The 26,710-nt window shown below is 51.8% G+C and overlaps 13 protein-coding genes and 1 non-coding gene across 14 annotated transcripts; 5 read left to right on the top strand and 9 right to left on the bottom strand.

Annotated features, from left to right (window-relative positions):
- Positions 1-441: 441 nt before the first annotated feature.
- On the bottom strand, positions 442-1,236 carry P170DRAFT_52163 (uncharacterized protein). The gene has a single exon (XM_024855250.1). The coding sequence runs from the start codon at positions 1,073-1,075 to the stop codon at positions 611-613; it is 465 nt and encodes a 154-aa protein (XP_024711190.1). The 5' UTR covers positions 1,076-1,236; the 3' UTR covers positions 442-610.
- P170DRAFT_52174 (uncharacterized protein) lies at positions 1,237-2,113 on the bottom strand. The gene has a single exon (XM_024855251.1). It carries the CDS (start codon positions 1,863-1,865, stop codon positions 1,398-1,400), a length of 468 nt encoding a protein of 155 aa, XP_024711189.1. The 5' UTR covers positions 1,866-2,113; the 3' UTR covers positions 1,237-1,397.
- A 1,837-nt stretch (positions 2,114-3,950) lies between these two features.
- Positions 3,951-4,947, top strand: P170DRAFT_372255 (uncharacterized protein). Its single transcript, XM_024845197.1, has 2 exons — positions 3,951-4,633; positions 4,698-4,947. The coding sequence occupies exons 1-2, from the start codon at positions 4,198-4,200 to the stop codon at positions 4,784-4,786; spliced, it is 525 nt and encodes a 174-aa protein (XP_024711188.1). The 5' UTR covers positions 3,951-4,197; the 3' UTR covers positions 4,787-4,947.
- A 388-nt stretch (positions 4,948-5,335) lies between these two features.
- P170DRAFT_433358 (uncharacterized protein) lies at positions 5,336-6,440 on the bottom strand. Its single transcript, XM_024848471.1, has one exon. It carries the CDS (start codon positions 6,339-6,341, stop codon positions 5,814-5,816), a length of 528 nt encoding a protein of 175 aa, XP_024711187.1. The 5' UTR covers positions 6,342-6,440; the 3' UTR covers positions 5,336-5,813.
- A 1,230-nt stretch (positions 6,441-7,670) lies between these two features.
- P170DRAFT_52123 (uncharacterized protein) lies at positions 7,671-8,889 on the bottom strand. Its single transcript, XM_024855249.1, has 2 exons — positions 8,647-8,889; positions 7,671-8,468 (listed from the first exon to the last, which is right to left on the bottom strand). Exon 2 carries the CDS (start codon positions 8,449-8,451, stop codon positions 7,885-7,887), a length of 567 nt encoding a protein of 188 aa, XP_024711186.1. The 5' UTR covers positions 8,452-8,468; positions 8,647-8,889; the 3' UTR covers positions 7,671-7,884.
- Positions 8,890-9,423: 534 nt separating this feature from the next.
- On the top strand, positions 9,424-9,512 carry P170DRAFT_t17. The gene has a single exon. It is a non-coding gene; the product is annotated as a tRNA-Val (tRNA).
- Positions 9,513-9,600: 88 nt separating this feature from the next.
- P170DRAFT_372249 (uncharacterized protein) lies at positions 9,601-13,528 on the bottom strand. Its single transcript, XM_024845196.1, has 6 exons — positions 12,716-13,528; positions 11,955-12,660; positions 11,684-11,896; positions 11,277-11,631; positions 9,868-11,223; positions 9,601-9,802 (listed from the first exon to the last, which is right to left on the bottom strand). Exons 1-6 carry the CDS (start codon positions 13,186-13,188, stop codon positions 9,762-9,764), a joined length of 3,144 nt encoding a protein of 1,047 aa, XP_024711185.1. The 5' UTR covers positions 13,189-13,528; the 3' UTR covers positions 9,601-9,761.
- An 846-nt stretch (positions 13,529-14,374) lies between these two features.
- On the top strand, positions 14,375-15,753 carry P170DRAFT_461636 (putative aminotransferase; the record flags this gene model as incomplete). The annotated part of the gene is made up of 3 exons (XM_024852051.1): positions 14,375-14,407; positions 14,476-14,933; positions 14,986-15,753. 3 exons carry the CDS (start codon positions 14,375-14,377, stop codon positions 15,707-15,709), a joined length of 1,215 nt encoding a protein of 404 aa, XP_024711184.1. The 3' UTR covers positions 15,710-15,753.
- Positions 15,754-15,860: 107 nt separating this feature from the next.
- On the bottom strand, positions 15,861-17,391 carry P170DRAFT_443577 (transcription factor domain-containing protein; the record flags this gene model as incomplete). The annotated part of the gene is made up of 2 exons (XM_024850561.1): positions 15,861-17,222; positions 17,281-17,391. 2 exons carry the CDS (start codon positions 17,389-17,391, stop codon positions 15,861-15,863), a joined length of 1,473 nt encoding a protein of 490 aa, XP_024711183.1.
- A 707-nt stretch (positions 17,392-18,098) lies between these two features.
- P170DRAFT_396629 (2,3-butanediol dehydrogenase) lies at positions 18,099-19,493 on the top strand (the record flags this gene model as incomplete). The annotated part of the gene is made up of 5 exons (XM_024846128.1): positions 18,099-18,261; positions 18,314-18,347; positions 18,404-18,664; positions 18,697-19,284; positions 19,336-19,493. The coding sequence occupies exons 1-5, from the start codon at positions 18,178-18,180 to the stop codon at positions 19,491-19,493; spliced, it is 1,125 nt and encodes a 374-aa protein (XP_024711182.1). The 5' UTR covers positions 18,099-18,177.
- Positions 19,494-19,639: 146 nt separating this feature from the next.
- On the bottom strand, positions 19,640-20,288 carry P170DRAFT_506385 (uncharacterized protein). Its single transcript, XM_024854389.1, has 3 exons — positions 19,970-20,288; positions 19,771-19,908; positions 19,640-19,715 (listed from the first exon to the last, which is right to left on the bottom strand). Exons 1-3 carry the CDS (start codon positions 20,041-20,043, stop codon positions 19,682-19,684), a joined length of 246 nt encoding a protein of 81 aa, XP_024711181.1. The 5' UTR covers positions 20,044-20,288; the 3' UTR covers positions 19,640-19,681.
- A 524-nt stretch (positions 20,289-20,812) lies between these two features.
- On the bottom strand, positions 20,813-21,760 carry P170DRAFT_433352 (bZIP transcription factor). The gene has a single exon (XM_024848470.1). It carries the CDS (start codon positions 21,585-21,587, stop codon positions 20,901-20,903), a length of 687 nt encoding a protein of 228 aa, XP_024711180.1. The 5' UTR covers positions 21,588-21,760; the 3' UTR covers positions 20,813-20,900.
- A 476-nt stretch (positions 21,761-22,236) lies between these two features.
- On the top strand, positions 22,237-23,767 carry P170DRAFT_471274 (uncharacterized protein; the record flags this gene model as incomplete). The annotated part of the gene is made up of 2 exons (XM_024852825.1): positions 22,237-22,250; positions 22,336-23,767. 2 exons carry the CDS (start codon positions 22,237-22,239, stop codon positions 23,765-23,767), a joined length of 1,446 nt encoding a protein of 481 aa, XP_024711179.1.
- A 1,650-nt stretch (positions 23,768-25,417) lies between these two features.
- Positions 25,418-25,929, bottom strand: P170DRAFT_52030 (uncharacterized protein). Its single transcript, XM_024855247.1, has one exon. The coding sequence runs from the start codon at positions 25,793-25,795 to the stop codon at positions 25,535-25,537; it is 261 nt and encodes an 86-aa protein (XP_024711178.1). The 5' UTR covers positions 25,796-25,929; the 3' UTR covers positions 25,418-25,534.
- Positions 25,930-26,710: the final 781 nt, after the last annotated feature.

Raw genomic sequence — 26,710 nt, 5'->3', positions numbered from 1 at the left:
GCCGACCATGCAATGAAAGTGCGGGATGCAGCCCTGCGATTCAATAGTCGAATCACCACCCAGCTAGGGATTTCCATTCATCAAGACCTGAGCTGTGGCACGGCCCGGGGCGGAATCGGATTCGGAATAGGGATGGCAAAGTGGGAATGCAAACAAAGGAAGGGCGCAGGGGACAAAGAAAAATCAAATCGCGCGTGGGGCAGAAGAGTCGATAGACAAATTGATAAAACCCCTAGAAGAGCAATAGAAACAATCTTGCTGTGGGGTATTTGATTCCCTCAAATGAAAGGTAGGCGTGGCTGGTATCTTTGCTGGTCGTTTGTACCCAATCTTGGAGGCCCGATGTTAGGGCTAGGGCTATATTTAGCACGGTGCGAGGGAATTGCTTTTTGTGATCCCCACGGCCTCGTAGGGGGATTGGTGTTGCCAATGAAAACAGTCGCTTCATGACGCGATCTGGTATTTCCTTGGATGCTGGGTTTGACGTCCTGTCCGGATCGACACGGTCTAGAATGCATGGCTCCTGACAAAACTGAGATTTGGCATCCGACTGGTTGCACAGACGGAAAAACAAGTCACTATGGCAGGTTCCCAGCTGCGATTGTAACGTTCACATCACCAGAAGTGATTGATCTAAAACAGAGACCTGTGCGGGTAGGTTATTTAGTCCTGTTTCCAATAAAGTGTTGCACCAGATGCTGTGTGATTGGATGTTTCGCAAAGGTGTTGCAAGTCTATAGAGCGCACGCATACGCAGAGTATTTTGCATGGAGGCTGACAAGGAAGACTGCTGTATCAGGTAGAAAAGAACTTCGTTCGTTTCAGTCCCTAGTCCCCACTCAGCCGACTGACAATATGGCTTGTGCCGAGGAGGCGCCACATTGAAACCGTAGGGCTTTCCAGACAGAAGGGATTGGATTAAATGAAAAGTACGTCTTCGGTGAGTCTTCAGCCCACCTTTACCCTCAGCTGAAGGGGTCGGGTTCAGAATCAAAGGGGCGGACCGACGGTTGTTTTTGCCACGAATTAAATGAAGTGCTGAATGACCTGAATCTGATCCTTTGGAGTCAAACATTCGACAGTCTATCCTGTGATAGGTAATGATTGCGAGTAAAGTGAACAAAAAGAAAAAAACCGATAGCACTTTGTCACTGACAAATCTGCGTGCCTCATGGAGGGTTTACAGGACTCGTATGCTAATTGCAACAAAACGGCGGAAAGTCAGTGCGTCGATAGGACGTACTCGTATTAGATCTATGAAATCCACTGGGGTGATAAGCGTCCGCATGTGAATTGTTCCACAAGTGTTTCGGATTCCTAAATCCAGAACAAATGCTGTCATTACTCAAATGGCGAAGATTGATATCGAATAACCGGGTATTGAGCGGTGTACACATTCAAGATGCGCTATTTTCTTCGGTAACACGGGTGTGGTAATTCCTGGAGGCAACTTGGAAGGGGAATAGCAGAGAATGAATGCACAGTGTGGAGAGATTGGCTTGAATCCCAACGAGTCGGATGACAGGGAAACCCTGATTCGGTTGACGCAATACGATCGCCCAGCAACCGCTGTGGCTGACAATAATTTGGGCCCTCGTCAGACGGTATGCCATGTCAGAAGGGCGAGGAAGTAAGGACAAGCCCGGAAAAGGGTCTGATAGTTCACCGCCACATCGGCACCGTTGATTATTTGCCTCAGCCACTCGGTGTGGCTCGTAGGGCCAATCAGAGCGGGTTCTTGTGACCACATACCGATGCTGAAGTATAGATCCGATCGATCTTGCATTTGCATTATAGAAAGGCCCATTCCAGACCAAAGTATAATAAACGAAAAAAGGGCCAAAGGGCAGTAGGTTTGCCGTCATTCGGCAGCAGTTCCGGGAAATGCAGTCTGGCTTTGCAAGGATCCGACCCACGGTTCCTTGCACTAGTATTGGCTAAAGGACTGGATACGCTGGTGATAGTCCAAGTCAAATGTACGAGAGTCGGTGTGATTGCGCTGTCGACGCACCTCCTTCCCCTTGAGATTGAGGATGCAGGAGGCTAATGGCTTTATCGGCATCCTTTCGGCCGAACAGATACTCTTATCGGCCCTGACAGCGACCATACATCCTTGCCTTGGAGTGATCGACAGTGGCTGCTGTAAGATCGTGCTTCGCGTGGATGAGGAACGGGACACCAGGAACCATGGTCCTACTGATGGGTGAAAGGAAAACCCGATCGATCATGCCGGGATCTAGACCTCACGATGATCGGGCGAAGGAGCCGACAACTCGATGGAGGTTAGATTCACGATAATTGTTTTGGGTTGACCCACCGCACGAACCTCGTGGAGCCCCAGAAGAAAGGAATCAAGAGATCTACCAGGAAGACTGCGCCAAAACTGGACGAAAGGAACATCTTCTAAATGGAAAGCAGAGATTTTCTTTCGCGGAACCAGGCAGCAGCGTTGTGTCGGGAGCAGCGGTTCCCAGGGAGCTGGTTCGCAGCATGTAGGAGACACCGAAAGAGGGAGAAGGAGAGGCTGAGGTGGAGATGCGAGATTGACAAGTGTGGCTGACCCAGGGGGATCTGTGGCGAAGTTCCTGCGGCTGGGGCCCTCCCGCCCCACCGCCTTTCCCTTTGGGGTTATCGAGTGTCTCCTTCTCTTCTCGCCATCGTCGCCATGTTTCCTTTTCTCCCTTTCTCAACCCTTTCTTTTTGCACCCCACCGGTGGATCTGCCGTCTGTTGACAGACAATTGCATCTCTGCATCAGGAAGTACCCGTTCGACCGCGTCTCCAATCTGCAGCACTGACCACCTTACCTGGCCCCAAGGAATGCCGCGAGTCACTGGAAATGTGACCCGGATGATCCCGTGAGCTCATCAGGTCGTTCCCTTCTAGTGAGGTCAATCAGCCCTTCCCGGCTCTGACGGGGGGATCCCTGCTACCATGGCGGAACACGTTTCGGATCGGGCAAAACGTGGTCCCCAGCATTTGGCGACCAGGTACTGGGGTCGACGTCTGATCGGCGTTTGCTCTCGGGATTGCGACTTAGCTTCTCGGGTCTCGACTGGGAATATGTTGCGACCAAGGAATGTGCGAGTGGCTGCATGCGCATGTCACCCCTCTTTGCGGACCTCGAACTAGATCTTAGGGGACGATCTCTGCATGCAAGGGGACGAATGGAGAGAGAGGAGAGGCGTACGACCCATTCCTGATTTGATCCAAGAAAGTCCGGGAAACTCTACCGCTCCTGCGCGCAGCCTAGCTTCCCTCGTATGGGAATCGCGAGTTGGCGGGCGAGAACAAACCTGTAGTGGCCGAAAAAGCGACACGAAGACCAGAGGAGCTGCCGAAGCAATCCAATTGCTCGCAACACTTCTGGTACAATCTTACGGCCAAGGTTACTAGATTAAGCTCCCAGCCAGATTCGCCCAGAATGCAGCGTCCCTGAGACAAATCTGACGTCTCATTTTGCAGTTCGAATTAAACTTCCGGGGATTGCAAACGCGATCTCTTGGTAGCCATCGAGCTGCAGGGAAATTCCCCACACGGCCCTGATTGACGCGTATAAAACCAGCAATTCAAGACAGACGAACAAACAAGAAAAAGAAAGAAAAAAGCAAATAATGAAACAAAAAAACTAGTTTAAACTCTCCTTTCAATTGATCGAATCCACTTGCGGGTCCCTCCCATGCAAACGCCCTTGTTGCAGGATCGTGCAGCTCCCATCTGTACCCAACGTCAGAAGACCATAGAATGACCGACATGTTCGCAACATAAGTACGATGAATGCAGATCCGTAGGATTTCGCCGTTGAAGATCTATCGATAATAGTTTTTGCTTCGGTGGTGGCAAAAAAAAAAAAAAAAAAAAAAAAAAAAAAAAAAAAAAAAAAAAAAAAAAAAAAAGAAAAGAAAAAAAAAAGAAAAAGGTTACCTGCCTTTGAGTGTTACCTTGGTTCAGATTGCGACTACCTCAACAAGCTTCCCATGATGCGGTGACTTCTGGGAGTCAGGTATATGAAGGCATGGCCATCGCTGATTCTATCTCGACTGCATCTTTCTCCAGCCCATCATTCGTTACTGCTCTTTTCTTTGGAGGCCTCAATCTCTCATAAGCCCATTTTCTTGAGTTTCTTCGTTTGCACTGCAACACGACTATTTATCTATCTTACATCTCCCCATTTGTTCCAACTCTCAGCAACGCCATAATGGTCCAAGGTGCTACAAGAGCAGACTCTGGCGGTTCGAGTCGCGAATACGGCATGACGTTCGAGATCTCACCCCCGACTGCCGTACGCCCCGGGACACCGTTCACCCTGCCGGTCATTGTTGCTGTTCGTCCCGTCGGCAGCACAAGAGTCAGCCCTGGTCAACAATTGGTCGTGAACATCTCACTGCGAAACGAGGCTGGGACGGCGGCCGTTCCGGGGCTCATTGGAACCCTGACTTCGAGCGTGCGCAGTCGCAATGGGAACACGAACAATGGCTACGGGCGGTTCAGCCCCCTGACCATCACGCAGCCCGGACGGTACAGGCTACGGGTGATGCTGGGAGCAGCCACTGCCAGTGGAGTCACCACGCGAGAATATGTGGACTCGGGGGTCATCCACGTGCACGGGGGGGCTGCGCCCTCTCAGCGTCCAGGTACATCGCTCATTAACCTCATATGAGCCCCATCACTTGCTGGCAAAAGCTAACAATTCCACAGCCCCGTCGCAAGTATCCAAACTCGAAAGCCTCATCCCCGAAAACATCGACATCTCAGCGGCGGAAATCGCAGCCTGGCAGCGCGCATAGAATCCGATCAATGGTTTATACAGCGGAGGAGTTATCGTTACGGTTTGTTATTGTTTAGAGTTGATCTCAGCGAGGCCACGATGCCACGATTGCGAAGATTATTCATGGTTGAACTCTGGAGTCAAAAGGACGAGCAGACGGGGGATGGGACTGAATCTGCCATGTTAGTCTGGATACTACAAAACGCCAGTTTTAATGCCTTAATAAGAGTTTTACTTTCGTCATACACTTGTAACCTGAGGGATGGCTCACCTTCGATCATCTTATGGGTCATAGCCGAGTAGAAAGGTGAGAAGTTGTATTCAGGCGATGGCTCGAGAGCCTGTTCACTATTCAAAAAGATTCGGCTACTTGCATAACTGAGAAAATATACATGCCCGTCTCACCGCAGACCCGCCTTTCGTGAAGAGCATTGGCCAGGGAATAATCCTTATGCATAATATTTGTGATTTAATGCCGAAAAGCTACGATGCAGAACGATTCAGGCACCAACTCAAAAAATATTTGCCCAATTACTCTACGTCAATATTGACCGGATATAAAATATGCATCAAGCATCTTTCATTGAGACCTAAACTCTGCGATAGAAACGAGAATATTCATAAGACATAAACCGCAAATCTGTTGATAAAAGAAAAAGTCATAAATCATGATACACATCACTGATGGCCCGGCATCTCTGCCGTTCGGCAACTGTGCCGATGATCGCTATTTCAGCTAGAGTGCTTGGGTACCAGGCCATGGAAATGACATCTGTAAGATTGAGCGCAGGGATAAGCGTAGACGCTGTAGCTCCGTCGAGCTTAATCCTAAGTGCGTCATAAAAGCCCATGGTCGCTTCCGTAGGGCCGTGTCTGTCTGGAAAAACAGACCCAGCGTGAGGTAGATAGATGAGAGCCGACAGTTGACAGCCAGTCAAAGGCTCCGAGGGAATAAAAGCCGACAAACTCGAAGATCCGAATGGTTCAAGTGAGGGTAGAAAAAAAAGCTAATCCGCTCAACTTGGTTGAGCGGAAGACCAAGGAATTCAGCTCTTATCGCCGAATTCGCGCAGCTTCTCAACGCCGTCACGGACCGTGTCTCTCAGACTGAACCCCCCAAACAGCCAGTCATTGGAGTGGCGGCCATAATGATTAACCGTGCCGCTGTAGCGCCGGTAGTCGTCACCGCTGCGACGCGGAGAGTAGGTGTAGGAACCGGAGACGCGCTTCTGGGCCGTCACGGACGGGTCCTGGCTCTGAGCGGGAGACATTGGGCGCGGACTGGTAGATCTCCGGGCAGAATATTCAGTAGAGGGATGACTGCGCGGAATGTCGAGGGTTTCGGCGCGGTGACGAGTCCTGGACCGAGGGACGTCCAGAGGCAGGTCGGTGGGGGTGGGAGAGTCGGAGCGAGCGCGCGAGCGAGAGACGGAGCGCGAGGGGAAGAACTTGCCGCTGGCGCTGAGGGACAGTTTGTGTTTTTTGGGAGGTGGGGAGGAGGACGAGGTGGTGGAAGTGGTGGTGTAAGAGAGAGGCACTCCTTCCTGCGAGAGACGAGGGTTCTGGTCACTCATTTATTGATAGATAGATTGGCGTGAGTAGTAGAGAGATTGTCGGATGGTTTTAATCTAGGATAGAAGATAGTCAGAAGATGGAAACCATCCAGAAGACCGGGGCGGTCCGCCCTATTTATAACCCGACATCCCCATGATCAACAGTCAAGCACCTCCGGTGAAACCTATCAGGAACGCCCGTCTCATCAAGCGGACGAATGAGCAGCTGCCAGCAGACTCCATCGGTAGGGCTCGTCGGGCGGTGACTCAGCAACCAGTGGATCCTCGGGCGGTCTGCGACCCCGCATTGGCTCCACTCCGCCTGCCCTACGAGAGGCTCAGACCAATCACGTTGCAGCGGCCCCCAGCTGGACCCATCAGGAGGCTCGAAGTTCACCGCTGCCTGGTCCTTCAGGTGTCACCGTTATGCGGCTGCCTGAGGACGTGTCATTTCTCTTTTCCCGTGTCTCGCAGTCTGTCGTCCTGTTTGTACGAGACTCCCTTGCCCGACAGAGAGAATTTCAGGACAACAAAAGAGGAGATAGAAAGCGCCCGACCAGACCATCTTCTAGTGCCCTTCCAGAATGCAGACTAGCCCCAACCCAGTAATTGCCAGCCAAGGCAGGCTTGGCCCCCACGAAACGACCGACATGATTTGCTCCCCGAAGAGACACAACAGGAATGATGCTGCTGACGACGTGCCGAGGAGCTGAACGGACTCCGTGCTCTGGTCCACCAGCATGTCCTGGTCAGACATAACATTCTTCCCGGGGAATGTTGCCCGGCTGTACGGAGTATTATGCTGTAGGTAGATTCCACGGTCTAGGTCCTTTACAATTACCGGGCTCACCACACTTCGAACACCCAGGAGGAAACCGAAGAAAAACAGGAGAAACTTGCCCAGTGCCGAGATGCGCAAAAGTTACCCGTTTGAGGTTGAGGTTTGCCCGGTGATATCATAGCGTCGTTTAGCGCCGTCCGTCGGCACGGGAGTTCCGTGGAGGTTCGGAGATCGCTTTCGGTCGCATCCCGCGATTAGATCGAAACAAATGGCGGGTAGGAGACATAAAATCGAATGATGGCTGTCTCCGGATCCAGGGGTACAGCTGATGGGTTTTGCTGCGGTGTTGGTTCATGCGCCAGCCCTACAGAGGACTCCCGGGCCACGGTTTGCCAATTTGGCGGATGACTGACGATTGCAGGTGATCATCCTGCAGCCTTGGTCATGTTTCTATTCCTGTCATTCTACCGCGACACAAGTCATACGCCATTGTAATAAGTAAATAAACAAGATAACAGACATTAAACAATAGGTACTGGTTTATCTTGTCTCTTTTTCAGTTTCTCCGTTTTTATGCATTTTCCATTTTGGCGACCCAGTGTTGAAATGTCACCGCCAATATAAACAAACGCCATCCATTCTACCGACATGCCGCCTTGCTCGCAATGCTAGAATGACACAAAAGTCCAATCCATTAAATCCAATAACCGTAACGTCATAACGCAGCAGATCAATATCACAATAATCAGGTGAGATACGCAGAAAGTCCAGCGGCCAGAGCGATCATTCCTCCTTCAAGGTCCACAGGGCTGCGCTTGGTCGTCGCCACGCGCGCGGTTGTTCCGAATGACACCGACGATGGTTCCGATCAGCCGCAAGACGCCCCAGACCATCCCCCAGCGACCGACCCCGGTCAGGATGCCCACCAGCCGCAGCGCCCAGCTCAGGCCGGTGCGGAACCCAATAAGAGACAAAAACATTGTCGCCGGCCGTGGTGGTCGTCGGCAGCACGAAAAGCGAGCGAGCCTTGTCCAGCGGCGGTCGGATCATGCGCCGCAGCGAGCTGCCACTGCTTGATCCCGCGGCGGTGGTGGAGTACTGCTGCTCCGGGACCGCGGTGGGCCGAGAGGAGTGAGGCCAGAAACGATGCGACCAGGTGGTTTTGGAGCGGATGATCCCCGCCGACGCTGCGTCGTCTTCTGCGGCGAGGTAGGAGGCCAGGAATGGTGATTCGCGGGCGTTCGAGGGCTCAGTGGCCGTCAAAACGGGCAGGGTTGATCGCTCACGCGGGGTCGTCCCTCCGCAGTAGGGCCAGGAGTGGCGTCTTCTGTGGTGGACTAGGTATGGCATGTCAACGAATCTGGAGACTAGGATGGGACGAGGACGGTATGAGATGAAAGCTTCTACCAACGGGACGGAATAGAGAAGGTTTATAAGCCAAGATTCCCAACGGGAGTAGTAGAAACAAGGCAGACAGAAATGCAAAAGTGATCGAGAGAGAGAGAGATGGAAAAGACAGGCCAAGCCCGGGGTAAAATAGCCCACCGTGGCAAAGGACAGAGCCGCAAATGATATCCTCCTCAGCGAAAGACCCGGATCTCACCAGACAAGCGCTCTCCAGTCGTAAGCGGGTGAAATGAAGGCATCTCCATATCGAACCCGCGGGGATTGAGTGGGCAGACGCGATGGGATTATAAAGCACTGCGCCCTCCGGGGAACGAGGTCATGCGGGCGGCACGGGCAAGGCGCACGCGTCAAAAAAGGCGCAACAGACGATCGCCCGGATGACTGGTTGAGTGCGTCAAATCTGGAGCTTGGAGAGACAGTCATCGTAGTCATGGACTGGTGCGATCACACGGGCCGTGAACGGGATCGCCCTAGATTGAGTCATGCAGGGGAGCTGGCGGTGGAGGGTACGCCGACCGGGGATTTGAATCCTGTTGACTATTTTAGTGACAAATAATGGGCAACGCAGAGAAGCTTGCGTTGCCAGGATAGCATCAGTGGCAGGACTGAGTTAATCAACTCCAGGAAGCTTCTACCCTGGCGATGATTCTTCACGGCCACCTGCGGCTAGTCTGCCGGATGATAGCCGTGTTTCAGATGTCTGAGATGATCAAGCTGATCAACAGTCAGCGGGTGGTCTGCATCCTTGGACTCCATCATAGGTTCAAGGGTGGTGCTGTCCCTGGGCACGAGCGTCGTGATTGTGCAGCCATCGGTCGGCTGCAGTGCGACGTCAGAGCAGCCGATGAAGTTGAAAGCTGAAGGAGGAGGAGTTGTAGGAGTTGAGAAGAAAAGGGTCCATCACATGATAAGAACAGTCACGTGGTCTAATGGTTATGATATCTCGTTCACATCCAAGTGAATGAATTCCGAGATGGTTCCCGGTTCGATCCCGGGCGTGACTATTTTTGGTTTTTTTGCCTACTTCTGTGGAGTTCATGTTCAAGGCACTGGATTTCTCCAAGCACTAACAATGAGCACAATAATGAAAGCATCGATGCACCGTATTGGTCTATGAATAGAATCAATGCTTTCTTTTCTATTCATCCCACCCAATCAATCAACAATCGAGCGATCATACATCAGCGCCAATCAACCACACTGACATCCATCCATGAGCAAATTCCCTCCTTTTTATCAGAATTCTATCATCATCAGGACATGCTGGTCAGGATTTTCACAAATTCTTCTCGATCTATTGTTGCGCGTTAGTGTTCGTCAATCCGTCGGAGCGGGTATATATATCCCCAAGGCACACACCTTTAGCCGTGGGGAAATTGACCGTAATAGGCCCAGTCTTCCTTAATTTATTAGAATGCTTCGGTGCACCTGCCATAATGGTAGCCATGTTTAACACCGCTCCTCGCGAATATATAACCGCAGGAAAGTCTACTCGATTGTGGTCAGACGACAGACGAACCCCCGATGGGACGGACATCGTCAGCCACTGATCGTTGTTAAGGTCCTTCCAGCGCGAGGCAAATTGGACCGTGCTCCCCTTCCTCCAGAGCTGGACTTCCGTTTCGCCTTTGCTGGATTTGCTAGTCCCGAACATGCTCTTCCCCTTGGTCGTTAGGGAGACCGCGCGACGGGAGAATGCAAGCTCATATGCCGAAGCCAGTGAGGTCATGAATCCGCGGAGTGCCTGCTCCTCCTTGAAAACGACCGTGAAATTCCCGATCTTCTTTTCGCAGTGCGAGAAAAACACCGGGTGGTCGGCCGGGTATAGCTTGTCCACGTGCGACGAGATATAATCGGTGTAGAACACGCGCGGGAAATGGACGCGGAGACTGGAGTGCTCATAGACATAATCTGCGTCGCGATAGAGATAATACAGATTGATGTATTTCCACGATAGCCGAGTGTGGAGGACTGATATCGCCTTATATTGCTTCTGGTCGAGATTGTGGTCCGTCACGTCGTACACTTGCCCGGGATTCCCGGATTGAGTCCACCAAAAAGCAGGCTTGAGCGACAGACTTAACACGACTCTCTCAAACTCCTCGGCTTGCTGCTGAGTGCGGAAGTGTAGGCTGAGACCAATATTGGGATTGTTGTGGTCGTAGATGTACGAGAAAATAGGGTGGTAGTTGCCGTCCGTCTTGCTGGACCTCTCCTGGCGGGTGTCGGACCATTTGATGAGCACCTGGCGAGAGTCCTGCTCACGACAAACCTGGACCTGGCTCATCGGCATGAAGATCTCCATGCATCGTGGGTTTTTCTCCGCCGCCGAGGAGCTGATGACCATGCGCCGCATCGACCGCCAGGCCTCGCCAAAGGAACGTTCCAGGATACGAACTTCGCACGACCCATGCACCATCGGGGGATTCATGGACTTCATGGTCGTTGCCTTAAGTTGCTCAAATAGCTCCAGCGAGCTTTTGAAGACCACGGTTTCTGAAAACTCGGCCGAGTCGACCGGCTCTCGTTGCCAGACAGCATCAAAGTAGGCCCTTGGAACTCCAATAAATTGCATGAGATCTGCCATGTATTGGAAGGAGATCGAGACACTTTGGGCCCCAAACCTCAGAATGATGGGCTCTGAAATCTTTGCGCCAGGGACACTGATGGATGCTTGGGTAATTTGCACAAGCTGAGCAACATCCTCTGGGGTGACTGTATCGATTCGGTCAGCCAACCTGGACGTGTCTTTGGGCGCAAAAACTTACAGTCTCGTTGTAAACAGAGGGTGCCACTCTGATTACATAGTGTTATTTTGGGTTCACTTTCACCGTTCCTAGTCGACAGCAGGAGCATGTACGGGGCACCTTTAGTACGCATACGAAGTCTTTTGCTCCCGATGCCCGCATTGACAAATGTTCGGAAGAGAACCCTCTCCTCTTCGTTTCCAGCGTCCTCCTGATCCACCGAAATCCATCGGACATTCTCCAGTCCGAGGGGAGTATAGTTTCCCGGTTCTTCTTCAGGCTGTAAAGGCTCCCATATGTCAAGGTTCTGAGAATGGATGGCCGAATACTCGGGAATATCGACGGAGGTGAACTGCGAAAACTCATCTTTGATGCCCTGTTGGCCTTTTAGTATGGTCAGGACTATGCCCATCGTAATGTCAACTCACTTCGGATAGGTCGGAGATTAGCTTTCTGTTCTCGTCGGACAAGACTGCCTGAGAAGCTTCATCTTCCAGAACTATGTCGTACAGGATGTACGAAGCCTTTAGCAGATCAACGTAAGCTTGAGAATTGGCAGTCCCTGATTCAATCGAAGGGCTGACACTGCCCCTGGAGTTGGTAAGACAAGGTTTTTCACAGTTCGTTAGCGTAGTCCGCGCCTTGAACACCGTCAATCAGCCTTGTCAAGAAGATTAGGATCGAGGGAGGCATGCATACCTTCAACAGCCACCAAACAGCAAGTCGCAGCCAGTCATTTGTATTAAGCCTGCGAACATTTGTCAAGTAATCAAACTTCCTGATAAGTTCGGCATCAGGCTGGTGAAACTTGTCGCGCGGCTCGTATCGCAGCGGTCGGTGGAGTTGATCGCGGAGCCGAATTTGTTGCAGCTGCTGCATCGCACTTGTAACGGCGTTCATGACCGCCGTCTGGTCGGGGTCTTTGGTCGGGGAAGACTCATAAGACTCGTAAATCTCGGACACAAAGGGATCCCGTACTGCCGGATAAAGTTCCATACTTTCATGATCTAAAGCCCGGGCTTCGAACAGGCAGGTATCTTGCGTGGAAAATGAGAATCCCGAGCTTCTCTCTGTAGTGCTTCGCGATAAAGGCTTTTTGATGGACTGGACTAACTGCGATTCCCCAGGGCCAGTAAAGCCAGAGCCATCGGACAGTGTAGACGTGAGGGAGCCGGACGAGATTGTGCGAGGCCGATTCGCCGGGGTAGAAGGAGGGGCGGATATGGTGTAGCTTATGACAGGTAGATCAGTCTCACTTTCTTCTTCGCTGTAGATGGCATCATGTTGCGCGGGAGTTGAGAGCGAGAATTGTTCTTCCTCTGGCGGAGAAGACCCAGACACGGAGAGAAAGCGGTCTTGTTCCAGGGCATCCGTCATGGACTTTTCGATACGTTCAAGAGACGAGCTAGCTCGATGAGAAAAATGTTTCCTTCAATTAGTGGACTGCAGTAGATACTTACTTGCCTATCGAGCTCATGCACAAGCTGAGGTTGCACGTGTGGACCATGATCTTAGACTTCAGTTCCTCGATTTGGCCCCGTTGTGTTGCCCATTTCACCTTCTGCCAGAATTGTGTTCCGTCACCGACACCCATATTCCTGTACCTAGTAACCAGATCCTTCAGGTGCTGCAGGGTTTGGAAGCAGCCTGCCAGGCATCGTTGCAAGGTGCGCTTGCGATCGTCCCCGAGATCTTCGAAGAACGTGGCACTAGACAGGACATCGTCTCGCAACGAACACAGAGCCCCTTGTAGAGACGCCAGCTCATCGACAAGTTTCCGAAATCCGTCGGGGGCATCTCTGGCGACGAGATAGCAGCTGTGGTAGAGGTCCCACGCCGTCTTTGTCAGGGTCACAATGTCCCCCGCAGCGAAATCCGAGGTCATGTTGGAACGATGTTTAGGGAGAATATGGTTAAACTCGTAGACACCCATCAATCAAAATACAAAGATAGTAGAGTGAGAGGATCCGATGAACAGCCGATATTTGGGGAGGCTCATATTCAGATTGTTGAGGGGAAGGAAGAAGACGAACGCGACTTCGCGCTAAGACAGTGAATGAAAGACAGAGTCTCGTGAGTATCACTCACTAGTGTCGGCAAGGGAACACTCAAATAGTCTGATCTAGGGATATTGCCAAAGACAAGAGAAGATCTGCAAGTGAATTGAGAATCGCCAGCTCTCGCCAGCTCTCATGGAAGTCTAAGGCCAGCGATATCGGCGACCGACGGCCGGCAGACAACGCCGGTTACGAATGATGGGACGAACACACGCGAGGAAATGCTCACCCCAGATCTTAGCATCCTTACAGGGGAGGCGTCGTGTGGCGGGGGTGCGATATATAGGACTCGACAAGGTTTTGGCCACGCGAGGATCGCTGAAGAATCACTTGACGACACGAGGTGCCCAGGGCCCCAAGGCTCACGCGTCGCCAATCATCCCCAGATGCCAATAAGATGAGGAAATGCCCCAGCGCCTTCGTACGAGGATGTCTTTCATCGTACGGCGCCACCAAGCGCCCTGTAGTCTGAAGACAAAGACGTCCAATAGGCAGGATGCGGGTTGGGATTCGTCCTTGGCATGTTCCTGAACTGCAGATTTCCGATACCAGAAAGTAATAATATGTGGTTCGCCACATGGCGCTCCCGAATGATCTCGGTTTTCATGCTGGAACGGCGGTGATCATCCAGATCATGTAGATGAGTCTGGGGATTGCGAGGTTTAAGTTGGGAGTTCCATTGTCTGGCGGGAGATAAAGAACAGCAACGGTCACGTTTGCTTTAGACTTTTCACGAGAAGAAGAAACCGTCTGGATTTACCAACACTTCAGATGATCCCACATCGTCCACTTGCGGTCTTCTTCAGATAGTGACAAACTCGAAGGACCGATGGGGTGGCCACTAGAGTTGGAGGTACTTTGGAAGGGATGGATCGGGCAGGATATGCGACGGGGCCAATCACGGCTTGTAGCAGATCTTTCGCAGATCCACAAGAACCGGCCAGAAACGACTCCACCGACTCCAGATCGTAGTATTTATTGAGGCGGGGAGACCGTCTGTTCCCAGGGAATTGTTCTGTTCAGCTTATCGCATAGTATACACACCGCAGAAGCATAGGCAATATGGTCAAGATCAGTGAATTTGCTGTGGAGGGGGTATGTCCACATCTCAACCGCCATTATACATGCTGCAGTATACATGACTTGTTCTAACACAATCCCAGTGGATGGACCGCTACGAGAACGACGCAAAATACAACCTGGCAGAGACGTGCTGTGCCTCCATCTCCTTCAACGACCTGCTCTCCTTCTCCGACAACCCCAATCCCTCCATTTTCGATTTTTCCCAGAAACAAACCTACGGCGCTATTCGCGGAACCTCCGGCTTGCGATCCAAGATCGCCAAGCGATATGCTTCGGAAACATTCCAGCCGATCTCGGAAGATCAGGTCCTCGTAACGAACGGGGCGATCCAGGCGAACTTCCTGGCTCTGTATACGAACGTCGGGCCGGGCGACCATGTGATCTGCCATTACCCGACGTATCAGCAGCTGTATTCCGTGCCCGAGTCCTTCGGAGCGGAGGTGAGTCTGTGGAAGGCGCGTGAGGATCAAGGGTGGGACGTAGATCTGAACGAGCTGAGGGGGTTGATCAAGGAGAACACAAAGGTCATCATTATCAAGTAAGTTGATGCGAGAGCGGAAGAGGAGATGAAGATAGCTGACCAGCGGTAGCAATCCACAAAACCCAACCGGAGCAGTCATGAAGCGCGAGAAGTTGCAGGAGATTGTCAACATCGCTGGAGAGCATGATATAATCATTCACAGCGATGAGGTCTACCGGCCTCTCTTCCACGGAATTCATCCGGACAGCCCGGAGTATCCTCCTTCAATCTTGTCCTTCGGTTATGAGAAGACCATTTCCACCGGGTCGATGTCTAAGGCGTATAGCTTGGCAGGGATCCGACTAGGGTGGATTGCGTCCTGCAGCCGGGACATCGTTGAAGCGTGCGCATCGAACCGCCACTACACCACGATCTCGGTCAGCCAAGTGGACGACGCCGTGGCATCCTATGCCCTGTCAACCCCGGTTGTGGATAGGCTGCTTCAGCGGAACCTCTCCATGGCTCGGGCGAATGTGGATACCCTCGAGGCCTTTGTGAAGGAATTCGAAGGTGTGGTCGAGTGGGTGCGACCCCAGGCTGGAACCACTGCATTTCTGAAATTCGTTGACAAGCAAGGCCGACCTGTTGACGATACGGCGTTCTGTCAACAGCTCCTTGACAAAACCGGAGCTATGCTTGTTCCGGGAAGTGAGTGTTTTGGAGAAGGATCCGCCTTCAAAGGATACGTTCGGTTGGGCTATGTTCAAGAAACTCAGGTTTTGGCGGATGGCCTCCAAGCACTCAGGAAGTTTATGCGAGATGGATATGAAAGGGTTCCTGTTGCCAGTCAGTGACTTGATGTTGGGGAGAGTGAAAGATTTGCATACGACTGATGTACATATCCGATCATAAAACTTTGGTCCAGTTGATCAATCCAAAGCCATGGTTTTTAAATAGACAATTACTTGCGCCCGCATATAATTTACATCCTCCATTTCCTGGTGTTTAGAATAGGACGAGCTCTCGGCCATGCTGAGCAAAATATACATCCCATGGTAAAGAGGTGTTCGACGCCCAGAATTCCTTCATTAAACCTCGTGCACGAGTGAAGTTACCCAGGCCACGACTTTGGACGCAGGCCATTCGATCTTGAATTTGGTTACGATCGCTGACCACATCTGTTTCACATCCGGCGTTGAATATTGGCCATAGGATGAGGATATTCGAAGATGAAAAGGGCGGAATATTTTCCACGGCATCTAGGATGTTGGCAATATCACTTCGGACTGTTGGATGTTCTTTCGGTAATAGCCATACACGCCGATGCAGATATAAGAGGGCAGAGTGAACAAAAGCAAGGTGCGTGTATCGTAGCTCACTGGGGAGCTCATTGCCATGGTGGTCCTTTGTTGCCTGCGAAGCGGTGCGTTCAGCGATGGCAAGGATTGCGGTTTCTAGAATTTCGGCCTCGCTGACAAGCTCTTGGGATAATAGGTCTGATCGCCAGACACCGGAAGCAGCGTGCATACCGGTCTGACATGCAACTTGGGCAGTCCGAGCCAGCAAGGGTATCAATTCCAAGGAATAGCCGCAGATATCATCTACATGGCTTGGTATAGAGCTGGGGAGCTGGCCGAGAAGCGAATTTTGACCTTGCAGGGTCTCGCCAGTATTGACACCGGAAACACAAGCCAAAATATCAAGCGTCGCGAACCACTTCACTAAGCACAAGACAAAAGGATCACTGCTGTCCAATGATCTGCGCGGGGCGTTTAGCATGACTTTCAGTAGCTGCATGACTCCAGACAGATGAGATCTCCATATGTGCATATTGCCATTACAAACGTCATTGGTGCACAGAGTCATTGCCGTCAAAGCCGTTTCAGCCCGGAGCATATCTGTCGTTTCGTTCATGGCAGTACGAAGACCGGATATGGACAAGTTAGTGAATCTCAAGCACATCGCGTGTGATTGAGCGGTTGTGTCTCCTATCAAACGACTGTGGTGGCTGCTGGCCGAGGCAAGAAGCGCATATAGGAGATGCGGAGTCTCGATTGCGGAGCTGATCAGTCTGTCAATGAAGAACTTGGGAGCAGCCGGGAAAAGCGATGGGGCCGTCTCGGTGCTCAGAATGTGCAGGAAGAACTTCGACTGCTCCGATGACAACAACGGTGAAAGGTTCAACACTGGCTGTTGAACCAGGGCCGAGGTATTCAACTCTGCCGGTAGGATTGGTTTCTCTGGAAACGCTACAGGACGTTTAGGGGTGGGCTTCTGGGCATCGGTCTGACTAATGATACTCAGGCCATAGAGACATTCTTTGGGGAACCGAGTGCACCGCGAGCATACTGGGCGGCGCAGATCACACTAGATGCAGGATTAATGGGATAGACCATCAGGTGGCTGCAGACCCAGATAGATATACCTTGACCTTCTTTCTTCTACACTCGGAGCATCCATCTCGCCGTCTCTGAGTTGTGATGGGGGGTGTTGATTGTTGATTGGACGATTGACAATGTGATACAAAAATGACCATGAGGACTGATTGAGGTGACAGTCGATGGGCTCGAATCAAGATTGAGTGCAAGTTGGACAAAAGTACGGAGAAAAACGCCCTCCGAAGGGGCGACGGATGACTAAGATGTAGCTGTGCGCTAGTCCCAATAAAGTAAAGATAGCGATCCGGCCAATCGCAGGCCACTCGACCGGATCGGGTAAAGTCCTTTGGATCATAGCCTCAGGCAGAAACACGCGAGCAGTCTTGAATTTGGACTTGGGGACGGAGTAACAAATAAGAGAACAGGGCTAATAAGATTGCCGTCAAGGTATTGTGGCCGAATAAGATAGCAAGAACCAATCTTGGTTCCATGACATCAGAAGCATGGTTGAAACATCCATGGACGGTACATGGTTCTAGGGCAAGATCTGTCGTTCCATGCTCCAACCCTTTTCCCGGGAAAAGAAACATGTCATTAAAAATAGACCCGATAGCACAGGATTACCCTCTGAATTCTTAACTGATTATTGACTGGTTCTAATCAGATGGCAGATGACAAGAACCTGACGTATGTCAGTGAAGGCACTGCCGTCGTTGGCGCACGTCATCATGAGCTATAGGGCTTATCGCCGGCCGCGAAAACCCCGAACTATATATTGAATTACTTGCAAGAGTCATTAACCATTGTAAATGATACATCAGATAGAAACAAGAATTGAATTTTGACGCATGAATAGCGTTCTTCCTATCGGCCTACAAAGAATCAGCACACCCCGATTCATCGACTGGAAAGAGAGTCATAGAATATACTGCATACATAGTACGATGAAAGCCCTCCAGTTCCATGCAAGCGGCGACCTGCGCCTCGAGGAACTAGAAGACCCGATCTGTGGCAAGGGCGAGGTCAAGGTGAGCTCCCACGCCACTGAATGCGCAAGATCGCCAATAACAAAGCTAGTAGATGCGAACGGCGTTCTGTGGTCTTTGCGGCACAGGTAGGCCCACGAACGATATACAAGGTCATAGCCGTCCTAACCTCCCTCCATCAAAGATATCCACGAGTTCTGCGCTGGTCCGGTCCTCATTCCGCAGAAGCCTCATCCCATCACGGGCGCCACTCTGCCCGTGACAATGGGCCATGAGCTCAGCGGCATCGTCACCGAGGTCGGGGAGGGATGCGAGAGGATAAAGGTCGGGCAGCGGGTGGTTGTGCGACCCACCATCTACGATGAGCAATGTGCCTCGTGCAGACAAGGCGTTCGGCATTGCTGTGAGAACATTGGCTTCATCGGCCTCAGCGGTATGTGGCTTCGTTTTCCTGCATCTTTCACATCGACGTGGGAGCTGATGAGCAGCATTCAAAAGGCTACGGCGGCGGGATGGCCGAATACATCGTCGCGCCAGCCTCTCACTTCTACGCGCTACCCGACAACGTTGCGCTGGATATGGCAGCGCTAATAGAACCGATGGCAGTAGCCTGGCATGCCGTCAACGTATCGCCCTTCAAATTCGGCGACACCGCAGTGATTGTCGGGGGCGGCCCTATCGGCATTTGCGTCATCCAGGTGCTGAAGCTGCAAGGTGCCAAGGAGATCATCGTGGCGGAGCCGATGGAGGGCCGGAAGAAACTGGCACGACACTACGGTGCCACGGAGATTCTCGACCCCGGCAGCGAGGAGGTGCCGAAGCGAGTGCAGGAGATGACGCGACATCGAGGCGCCGACGTGATCTTCGACACCGCGGGGGTCGAGGGTGCGCTGAACAGCGTCATCTCGGCCTGTCGGACGCACGGGGCGATTGTCAATATCGCGGTCTGGGAGAAAAGGCCGGAGCTGCATGTGAACGATCTGATGTATCGAGAGGTTCAATATATGCAGTCGGCGTTATACGACGAAATGTCGTTTAAGAACACAATTGAAGCTCTGAGCTATGGTGCGTGAAGGCTGATCGGTCTAATGCGTACTCCAAGCTAACTTCGACCAGGCCAATTGAATCCGCGAGAGATGATCACGTCAAAGATCAGACTTGAGGACGTCGTGGAAAAGGGCTTCAAGGCTTTAGTTGAGGATCGTGATCGTCATTGCAAGATATTGGTGGACGTGCAGGCTTCTGAGTGCTCCGAAAATGGGCCGAAGAATTAGTTTCTGAACCTTTGAGCAATTGAGCGATTTTGGCGGAAATAGCATAATGAATCCATTTTACCAATCGTCATGGGACGGCACGATTTCAAGCCTATTAACTACCAGGCAAAAGGTACTAAGTGGACGACATTCAGGTAGATTGTTTACCGATTCTCACTGCCCCATTCACTCGAAATACAAGCGGCCTCTTATTTAGCATCGAGACTATCATTGGCTCTCCAGCTTTGAATATGAAGTTAGTAGTCTATTGTCACCGACTGGTTATGGAACAACGTACGATCTTGGACCCCCAGTCTCTTGGTCCGTCTCTTTTCCCTTATCGTCAGGATCGCACTGAGTACCGCGCTCCAGTCGGTCAAGCGTCTGCCGTGCCTTTTGTTTGGTTTCGTCGGATACATTAGGGTCGTTGAGCGCACTTGATCGTGTTAGATACAGGTGCAGAGATGGATCGTTGGATGCTGCAAGGACAGGCTAACTCTTTGAATCCGCGAACAGCATCCACCACTTCCTCGGTCGAGGACCAGCGTGTGATTCGAAGACTAGACGACATGGATACTTTTCTTGCTGTTGAAATCGACAGGTTCAGGTTCTTCACTGATCAGGCCAGGGCTGAGGTGGCTGATGGGCAATTAAATATGACTCCATTGGGTATCTGACACACTTATGACGGAGGTGGCATGCAGATGATCTCCGGGTCTCGCAACAAGGTCTGATGCAACGGTTTCCAAAGTGGCGCAGCAGGTTTCCCCAGGACATTCTGATGGACAGGGAACTGTTAGAAGCCACGCACTTTCAAGAAGACCAAGATGCTTGCTTTGCAGCAGGAGACGCGGCAGGTTATACCCTGCGCGGCCGCCGACTCACTTTCCGCGACGCACTAGCCAGTTGGCGAGGACTCGATATTAGCACGTTCGTCTCTGATCAATGTAGATTGGATGGGACAGAATGATAACGTAGTGTTGCCCGTCGCAAGCCGCAAACAGGGCCAGCCGGTCCTCGATCTCTCCTGGGAACTCATCTGGCCGGATTATCGAATAACGGTCCAGGTAGGAAGGTCGAGGCCCTTGGCTCTGAGTGCCGAGTCAGATGAGAATATCCGACGCATTGACCGTTGGCATTGTAGATACCAGATCGCTAGTTAGTGCCAGACCGGAAAGAGCAGAGTCAGGATCAGGGGCGAGTGGTCCTTTAATCCACCACTCGGTCCGTCCCATATTTGGCGTTTTCTTGAGGTATATTCCTCCCGTGACGTCAGAATACCCACCCTTGGAATCTCGCATGTCGCTCGTCAAGGTGGTTTAATATATATGTTCATTATAAGACGTGTTTGGCTATTACGTACATAAATGCAATTGGCAAGATTCCCCCATTCGAGCAGCGTATACAATGAAGACCTCAGACTATGACCTATGACAAGTTTCCGGATCCAAGATTAACAAGATCCAAGAAATCGTCATTTATAAAGCTGTCAAGACTGACATCGGTGCTGAGGCTCAGCACCGAGTCCCGACGCATCCGCCCGGACTCGTCGCCGGAGGTCCCCAACGCACCACTGCCAGTATCCTCCGAGAGGGGGTACGATCGCGTCAGATCGGGGGGCTTGGTGGTTGTCACGTCCTTGACCATGGCTGCGAGATGATGTTGAATGGCGGGATCGGCGCATTGCGAGTGCCGCAGCAGCTCGTTCTTCAGCTCGAGGGTCTCCTGTTGAAGCTGCGCGAGGTGGCTCTCCAGTGACTGCTTCCTCTGCGAGGCCTCTTCATACTGGTGCTTTAGCCGCTTCGTGAACTCTCGCTTCTTCTCGCGGCATTTTGTCGCGGCCCTGCGGTTCCGTGCGAGAGATTTCTGGCGTTTCTGCCGCTCTGCGTCGTCTCGGTCTTTATGCACGTCCGGTGGGTCCGGGTGCCGAATGGGGGGAGAATTTCTTCGTTTCCGGTTCTGCGACGGCTGTGGAGCTGGGGTGAGATTCCAATTTCCGGGCTGGCCGCGGAGATGGTTCAGGTTGAGCCAGGCGTCATCCGTCAGATAGGGGAGGAATAATGGGGAGGAAAGATCTGCCGATTGAGAAGGGGGAAGAGAGAGGTCGGCGGACATGACGGTGATGGATGAATGCTTCAACGTGCGGCGTCGAGATAAAGAGGAGTCGAGGTCGACGGAGCACTTGAGAATGCAAATATGGGGGAGTCCAGCAGGGACAACCCCCATGAGCAACTTTGCGAGGTGGACATGATGTAAATGACTACCTGGCCGTACATGCGACCCGAGAGGACATACGGGTACATGAGTCAGTCCACGCTGGGTCTACAAGAAGTACCCCGAGCAGAACAGGCGGAAGCATTGGTCAGAGCTTGGCCTGCATCCCCGCCCGGTCTTTTCATCCGCCCAATCAAGATCGGGTGAGGAATCAGGGAATTCGGTGGTGGAGGTGGGCGGGGAAGTCTTATAGGCAGGAGGGGCCCTTTGACTTTTCTCGCGCCATCCCTCTAACCGCCTATTCGTCAGGGAGAAAGCTTCCGCCCGTTGCCGTCTCCCCACATTTCCCCTCAGTCAACGGTCTCGATTGTGACCTCAGCATCACATCACCCTCTAAGGTACTACGACTCGGAAGTACAATCCACAATCTCAGCCTCCGGATTTATCATGCGGTATGGTCGCCCCGAACCATCGTGTGTTCTCTCTCGTGCCCCTGAGAGTCGCCATGCCTACAGTGTGCAGCCGGTGCCCACGAGTCTAGTCGTCCGTCATGTTCCACAGAAGGTCAGTAGCCCTTGATCTTTTTTTTTCCTTTCTTCTTTTTCGAAGACCCGGGAACAGCAGTACTGACTGACTTTGTTGTGTGCAGGAATGCCCACAAGCCCAGCGATGCCTTTCTTCGCGACTTCCAACGCAAGTTCTTCCCGGTCACGACCATCCCATACACCCAGGGAGTGGGAATTGCGCCCGACCAGCTTGTACTGTGGCATCCCGGAGCCGTAGATACTCTTCCTGCATTCCCACCAAGGTCAACCTCCTCACCACCTCCTCTCAGTCGACAGAACTGCTCGTGCAGCGTGTTCAATAGTAGGATGTGTGCCGTGTTGCATGGGAGCTCAGCCGAGGATGCTTCTCCCCAGACAAGTTTTCAACATTCGGGGCTCCAGAGCCAGGGCAATACGAGCGAGACTTATTGCCCATCCGCCAAGTACCGGCGACAGTTTCCAAATTCGCATCTCGATCAACCAAATGCTATAGACGAGTTACACACCCCAGACCATAGCCAGCAGACGCCCCGATTTCGAGTGACTTTGCACGCTCGTACGGCGACCTACAACCCTGCCAGCCAGACTCCCGTCACGTATTTGAATCGGCGCCAGACGTACAAGATCTCTGTTGTTGACACAACACCCCCGGTTGGGATTCCCCATCCGGTACGATACCGCACCCACTTCCGCATCGCTTTCGATAACAAAGACCAACGAGCAGACCCTGTTGCGGCCTGGAGACTTTGGCGGGACCATCGCGGGCTGAATGAGGCCAGTACATGCGATGGACAACTACGAGCAGTCGAATTCGTCGACATGATGTCGAATGCGATACGCGGTCGTCGGGCCGAGTCGTCGGTTGTTCTCGAGAGCTCTTCGCTTGACGGCTTTGGCGTCGTGTGGATTGCTGACCCGCAATCGGGTCAGGCAGCATGTGAAGCACATATTCTCTTTAATTTCCTCTCTACCGACTTCACCTTGTCCAAGGGGGTTCAAGGGGCACCGCTACGACTGTATGCTAAGACAGAATTACTCTCGTCGGACGCTTGGGCGCATCCAGTGCCCTTGACGGCCGAGATAACCTACTGTAGAGTCAAATTGTTCCGAGACCACGGGTCCGAAAGGAAATCATCCAATGACGCCGTGCATCTGCACAAGGCACTCGGCCAAGTCCAACAGAAACTAGATGATCTAGAGTCTGGCATCGCGCCTCGAGGAATGAATTGCCCGAGGAAACGGAAACGCGGAAAACTCCCATCGGCCGCGCGACGGCATTTCGAACCACCGTATCTGGTGACGACAAGTGATTTCTCTGTCAGCGATGAACTCCAACGAGTAAAGTCCGGCCTAGAAACCGTCTTGTCGTCGTCCTTACCCCAAAGCGTCCTTTGGTTGCAGAGCGACGAGCGGGATGATCCGGATCAATTCCCGATTGAGTTCTCGAACTCGGCGCAGGACCCGTTCCACACCCGTCAAGGCCCTGCTATTGTACATGGATATCCACCCTATGAAGCTGTAGCCGCTCGGGCATAAAATCAGAGGCACCTCCACCAGATTTCCTACGGTCTGGAGATGATCCGGGTCAGCTTATTGTATCAAAGCCGCGGGCTAGCTTGGCTGCCGTGTTACCAGCAATTAAGGTTGTGGTTTGAGAAAAAAGACAATGTATACCACGAGGTCGACGCCGACATGCTGAACATCCATCAGAGTAAACAAAATTGGGTCACTGAAAACATACCAAGGAAATTCCACCCACGATGTGCTGGATCCAGAAGAACGAGGACCATCAGGCGGGTTCCGATTCGTTGCCTAAATTCCCCACGGGCTATCCCAACCTTGAAATGATCCCTGCACGACGCCAAAAAGCCACGCGGCCCACGGACCCACGAGCGATCGAGCCCAGTGATGTCAGTCGGACGTACTCCGGACTAACGTCGTGAGTCCGTCAAGGTCCTGGCCAGTCATGCGTTCAGGTCATTGGATCGATAGCAGCCCAATACGCCGGACCAAGTGTCATATGCAAGTATAAATCTCGAGATGATCCGGCATTCGTCGATCGGGGCAAGCTTTCATGTTTGCGCATCCATTCATAGTAACTCGCGATACCGGTCTGACCCATAGTCCTCTTTGCTTATGATTTGAGCCCCGAGGCCACAAAAGCTTGTCAATCCCCACCCGAGAGAGTAGTGATAGAAACCCGAAACCCAGTGGGCGCTCTCTTCTCTTCCCGCCATTGAACTCTGCGCTAATCACACCATGCCTACTTAGCTAGAGCCACATCAGACAATGGCTAGTCCCCGGATGCGTCGTGTGTGGGAATGGCTGCAAACCACAAGTAACCCCTCGGATGCGACCTCTTGCTCGCGGGCCTCGAATCCCGAGACTGCCATAGCCGAGACATTCACGAGGAGCGAAGAGGACGAGAGTCACGGTGTATCGACGCAAGATCCCCAATCGGGTCCATTCCCCTGTCGGTGTTGCAGAGAGCACAACGTGGACTGCGACGGGCTGGTTCCCAGCTGTTCATATTGTATGCACGAGCAGTTGCTGTGCTTTTATGTTGCGCCAAAGGGCCGGGCAAGGCTGCAGAGCTCATCATCATAGCAATGGGCGGGGTTGTTAGGGGATGTTGTTTGATCGAAGAGGACGTTTATCCGGATCAAGGAATGTGTGCTAGGCAGGCTTAATTCTAATGCTCTTCGAGGAGTATTACACCTATTGGCTCGCCCCTGTTAGAATTTTGTATAGAAGCCAGATCCTATGCATGCTACAACAGTAATGAATACTACAATCGTACGGGTTCAACTCTTGCTGACCTTGAAGCGATTCAAATATCTGTTGTGAAAGGCAAGAGGAGGAAATGCATTTTATTTTTGGAAAAGAGCCCTTGAGAGATGATGAAGAGTACTCTATTCATTTTTGGGCACCAAGCACAGGTTCCAGTGGGGTCCGACCTGGATCTAGATATAGAATATCTTCGACGTATCAATCCAGTAAAGAATGAGCAAGCGGACTCTCAGTCATTTGTGCTTGATATCAATTCCCTTTCTGATGTGAAAATATGACTCTGTCGGCGCTTTCTCGATCACCGTCAAGGTTCCAACTGCTTTTCTCCTTACACAGCGCAGAGCAGGCAAGAATCCCGCCTGACCCTGTATGAGGAACGTATGGTCGAGCAGGACAGAAGATCCCTTCCTCTTCCCGATCCGTAGTACCAGGAGAAATAGGTTTCCTGCAATGATAACCAGGAGACTGAACCGGCCATTCCAGCATGCCATCTGCCATTCAAGAACCAAGCATTCATTGAATCTTTGACCCTGCGCGCTCACGCTCTCTGCGATTTAGATACAACCGCAAATCGTCTCTAAAGGACGTCCCTCGATTGATAAAAGCAAGATAGAAACCCATCAGCATATTGGATAAAAGGAGCCCATCGATAAGATCAGGCCGCATGAGAAAAACACGAAAATAATGAAGGGCGTTAAAAACGATAAGACCGATCAATAATAGCGAGGGTGTGACTTTGATGATGAAATCGGTAACCCGTACATAGCCACACATCGTGAAGATTGACTTTGACACGTGAATGTTATGCTTGCTGATACTGATTGTTTTGATGGTTGGAAGCCTAAAATCTGATTGATTATTTTGGGTCGAGATCAGATCAAATAAGCTCAATGATGTAGAGAAAAGATGGCTTAACCTCGAGGGACTGAACGGGCTATTTATAAAGGCGTTCGCCCTCTGCTTGCGGTATTTTTGGACACGATCCTTCTTTAGCCCCTTGGTGCTAGCTTGTTAGCTTTCAAGCGCCCCACGTCCTCCCATTTCATGAGTTCATGCCATGGTCGGGGAGAAGGCCTCCGAAGTGGAGCTTAATAACGTATCGACGGTAGCTCAACGGTTGTTTCTCAGCCCCTATCAATGAGTCCGGACAAAGATACTCCGTAGCTACGCTCATCTGCCTAGAAACAGTTAGCGGCGGATGCATCCAGTACTATTCTGAGAAACTTCTGTGGCAAAGGAACTGAGAGCCTCAATCCCACCATAGTTGCCCGGGTGGAGATGAACCAAACCTTTTCTTCTTCTTGGCTCCACATCTCGAATGAAGTAACGATAAGGAGCTAGCATCGGGCACAGAACATACGCAGCCTCGCATGGCAACTTGGTAAGCGGTAATTCCATTGGTTCTCTACGGGCAGACACACAGAGGGTTCGTCCCCAATATGTAGACGTCACCACGGACGAAGCCATGGATATCCAAATGGGGTTCGAATATGTATCCTGGGTAGCTGGAATAATATCGAAGGGGCATCCTTCCTGCTTCAAGACACTGACACAAACAACTACTTCGTTTCACACCCTGGACGAGAACAATGCGAAGAGGGCGTTGTTTCGCCGGACACGATCCGGAATCAATATGATGCTTTCAAAGTGGCAAAACCAAAAAGACGTTGCCTAGAGCCATTCACCTGG

The sequence above is a fragment of the Aspergillus steynii genome (assembly GCF_002849105.1).
Source record: "Aspergillus steynii IBT 23096 chromosome Unknown P170scaffold_1, whole genome shotgun sequence".
In the NCBI taxonomy this organism is placed as follows: Eukaryota; Fungi; Ascomycota; class Eurotiomycetes; order Eurotiales; family Aspergillaceae; genus Aspergillus; species Aspergillus steynii.
The sequence above is the reverse complement of the archived record's forward strand: the minus strand, read 5'-3'. Positions and strand labels throughout refer to the sequence as shown.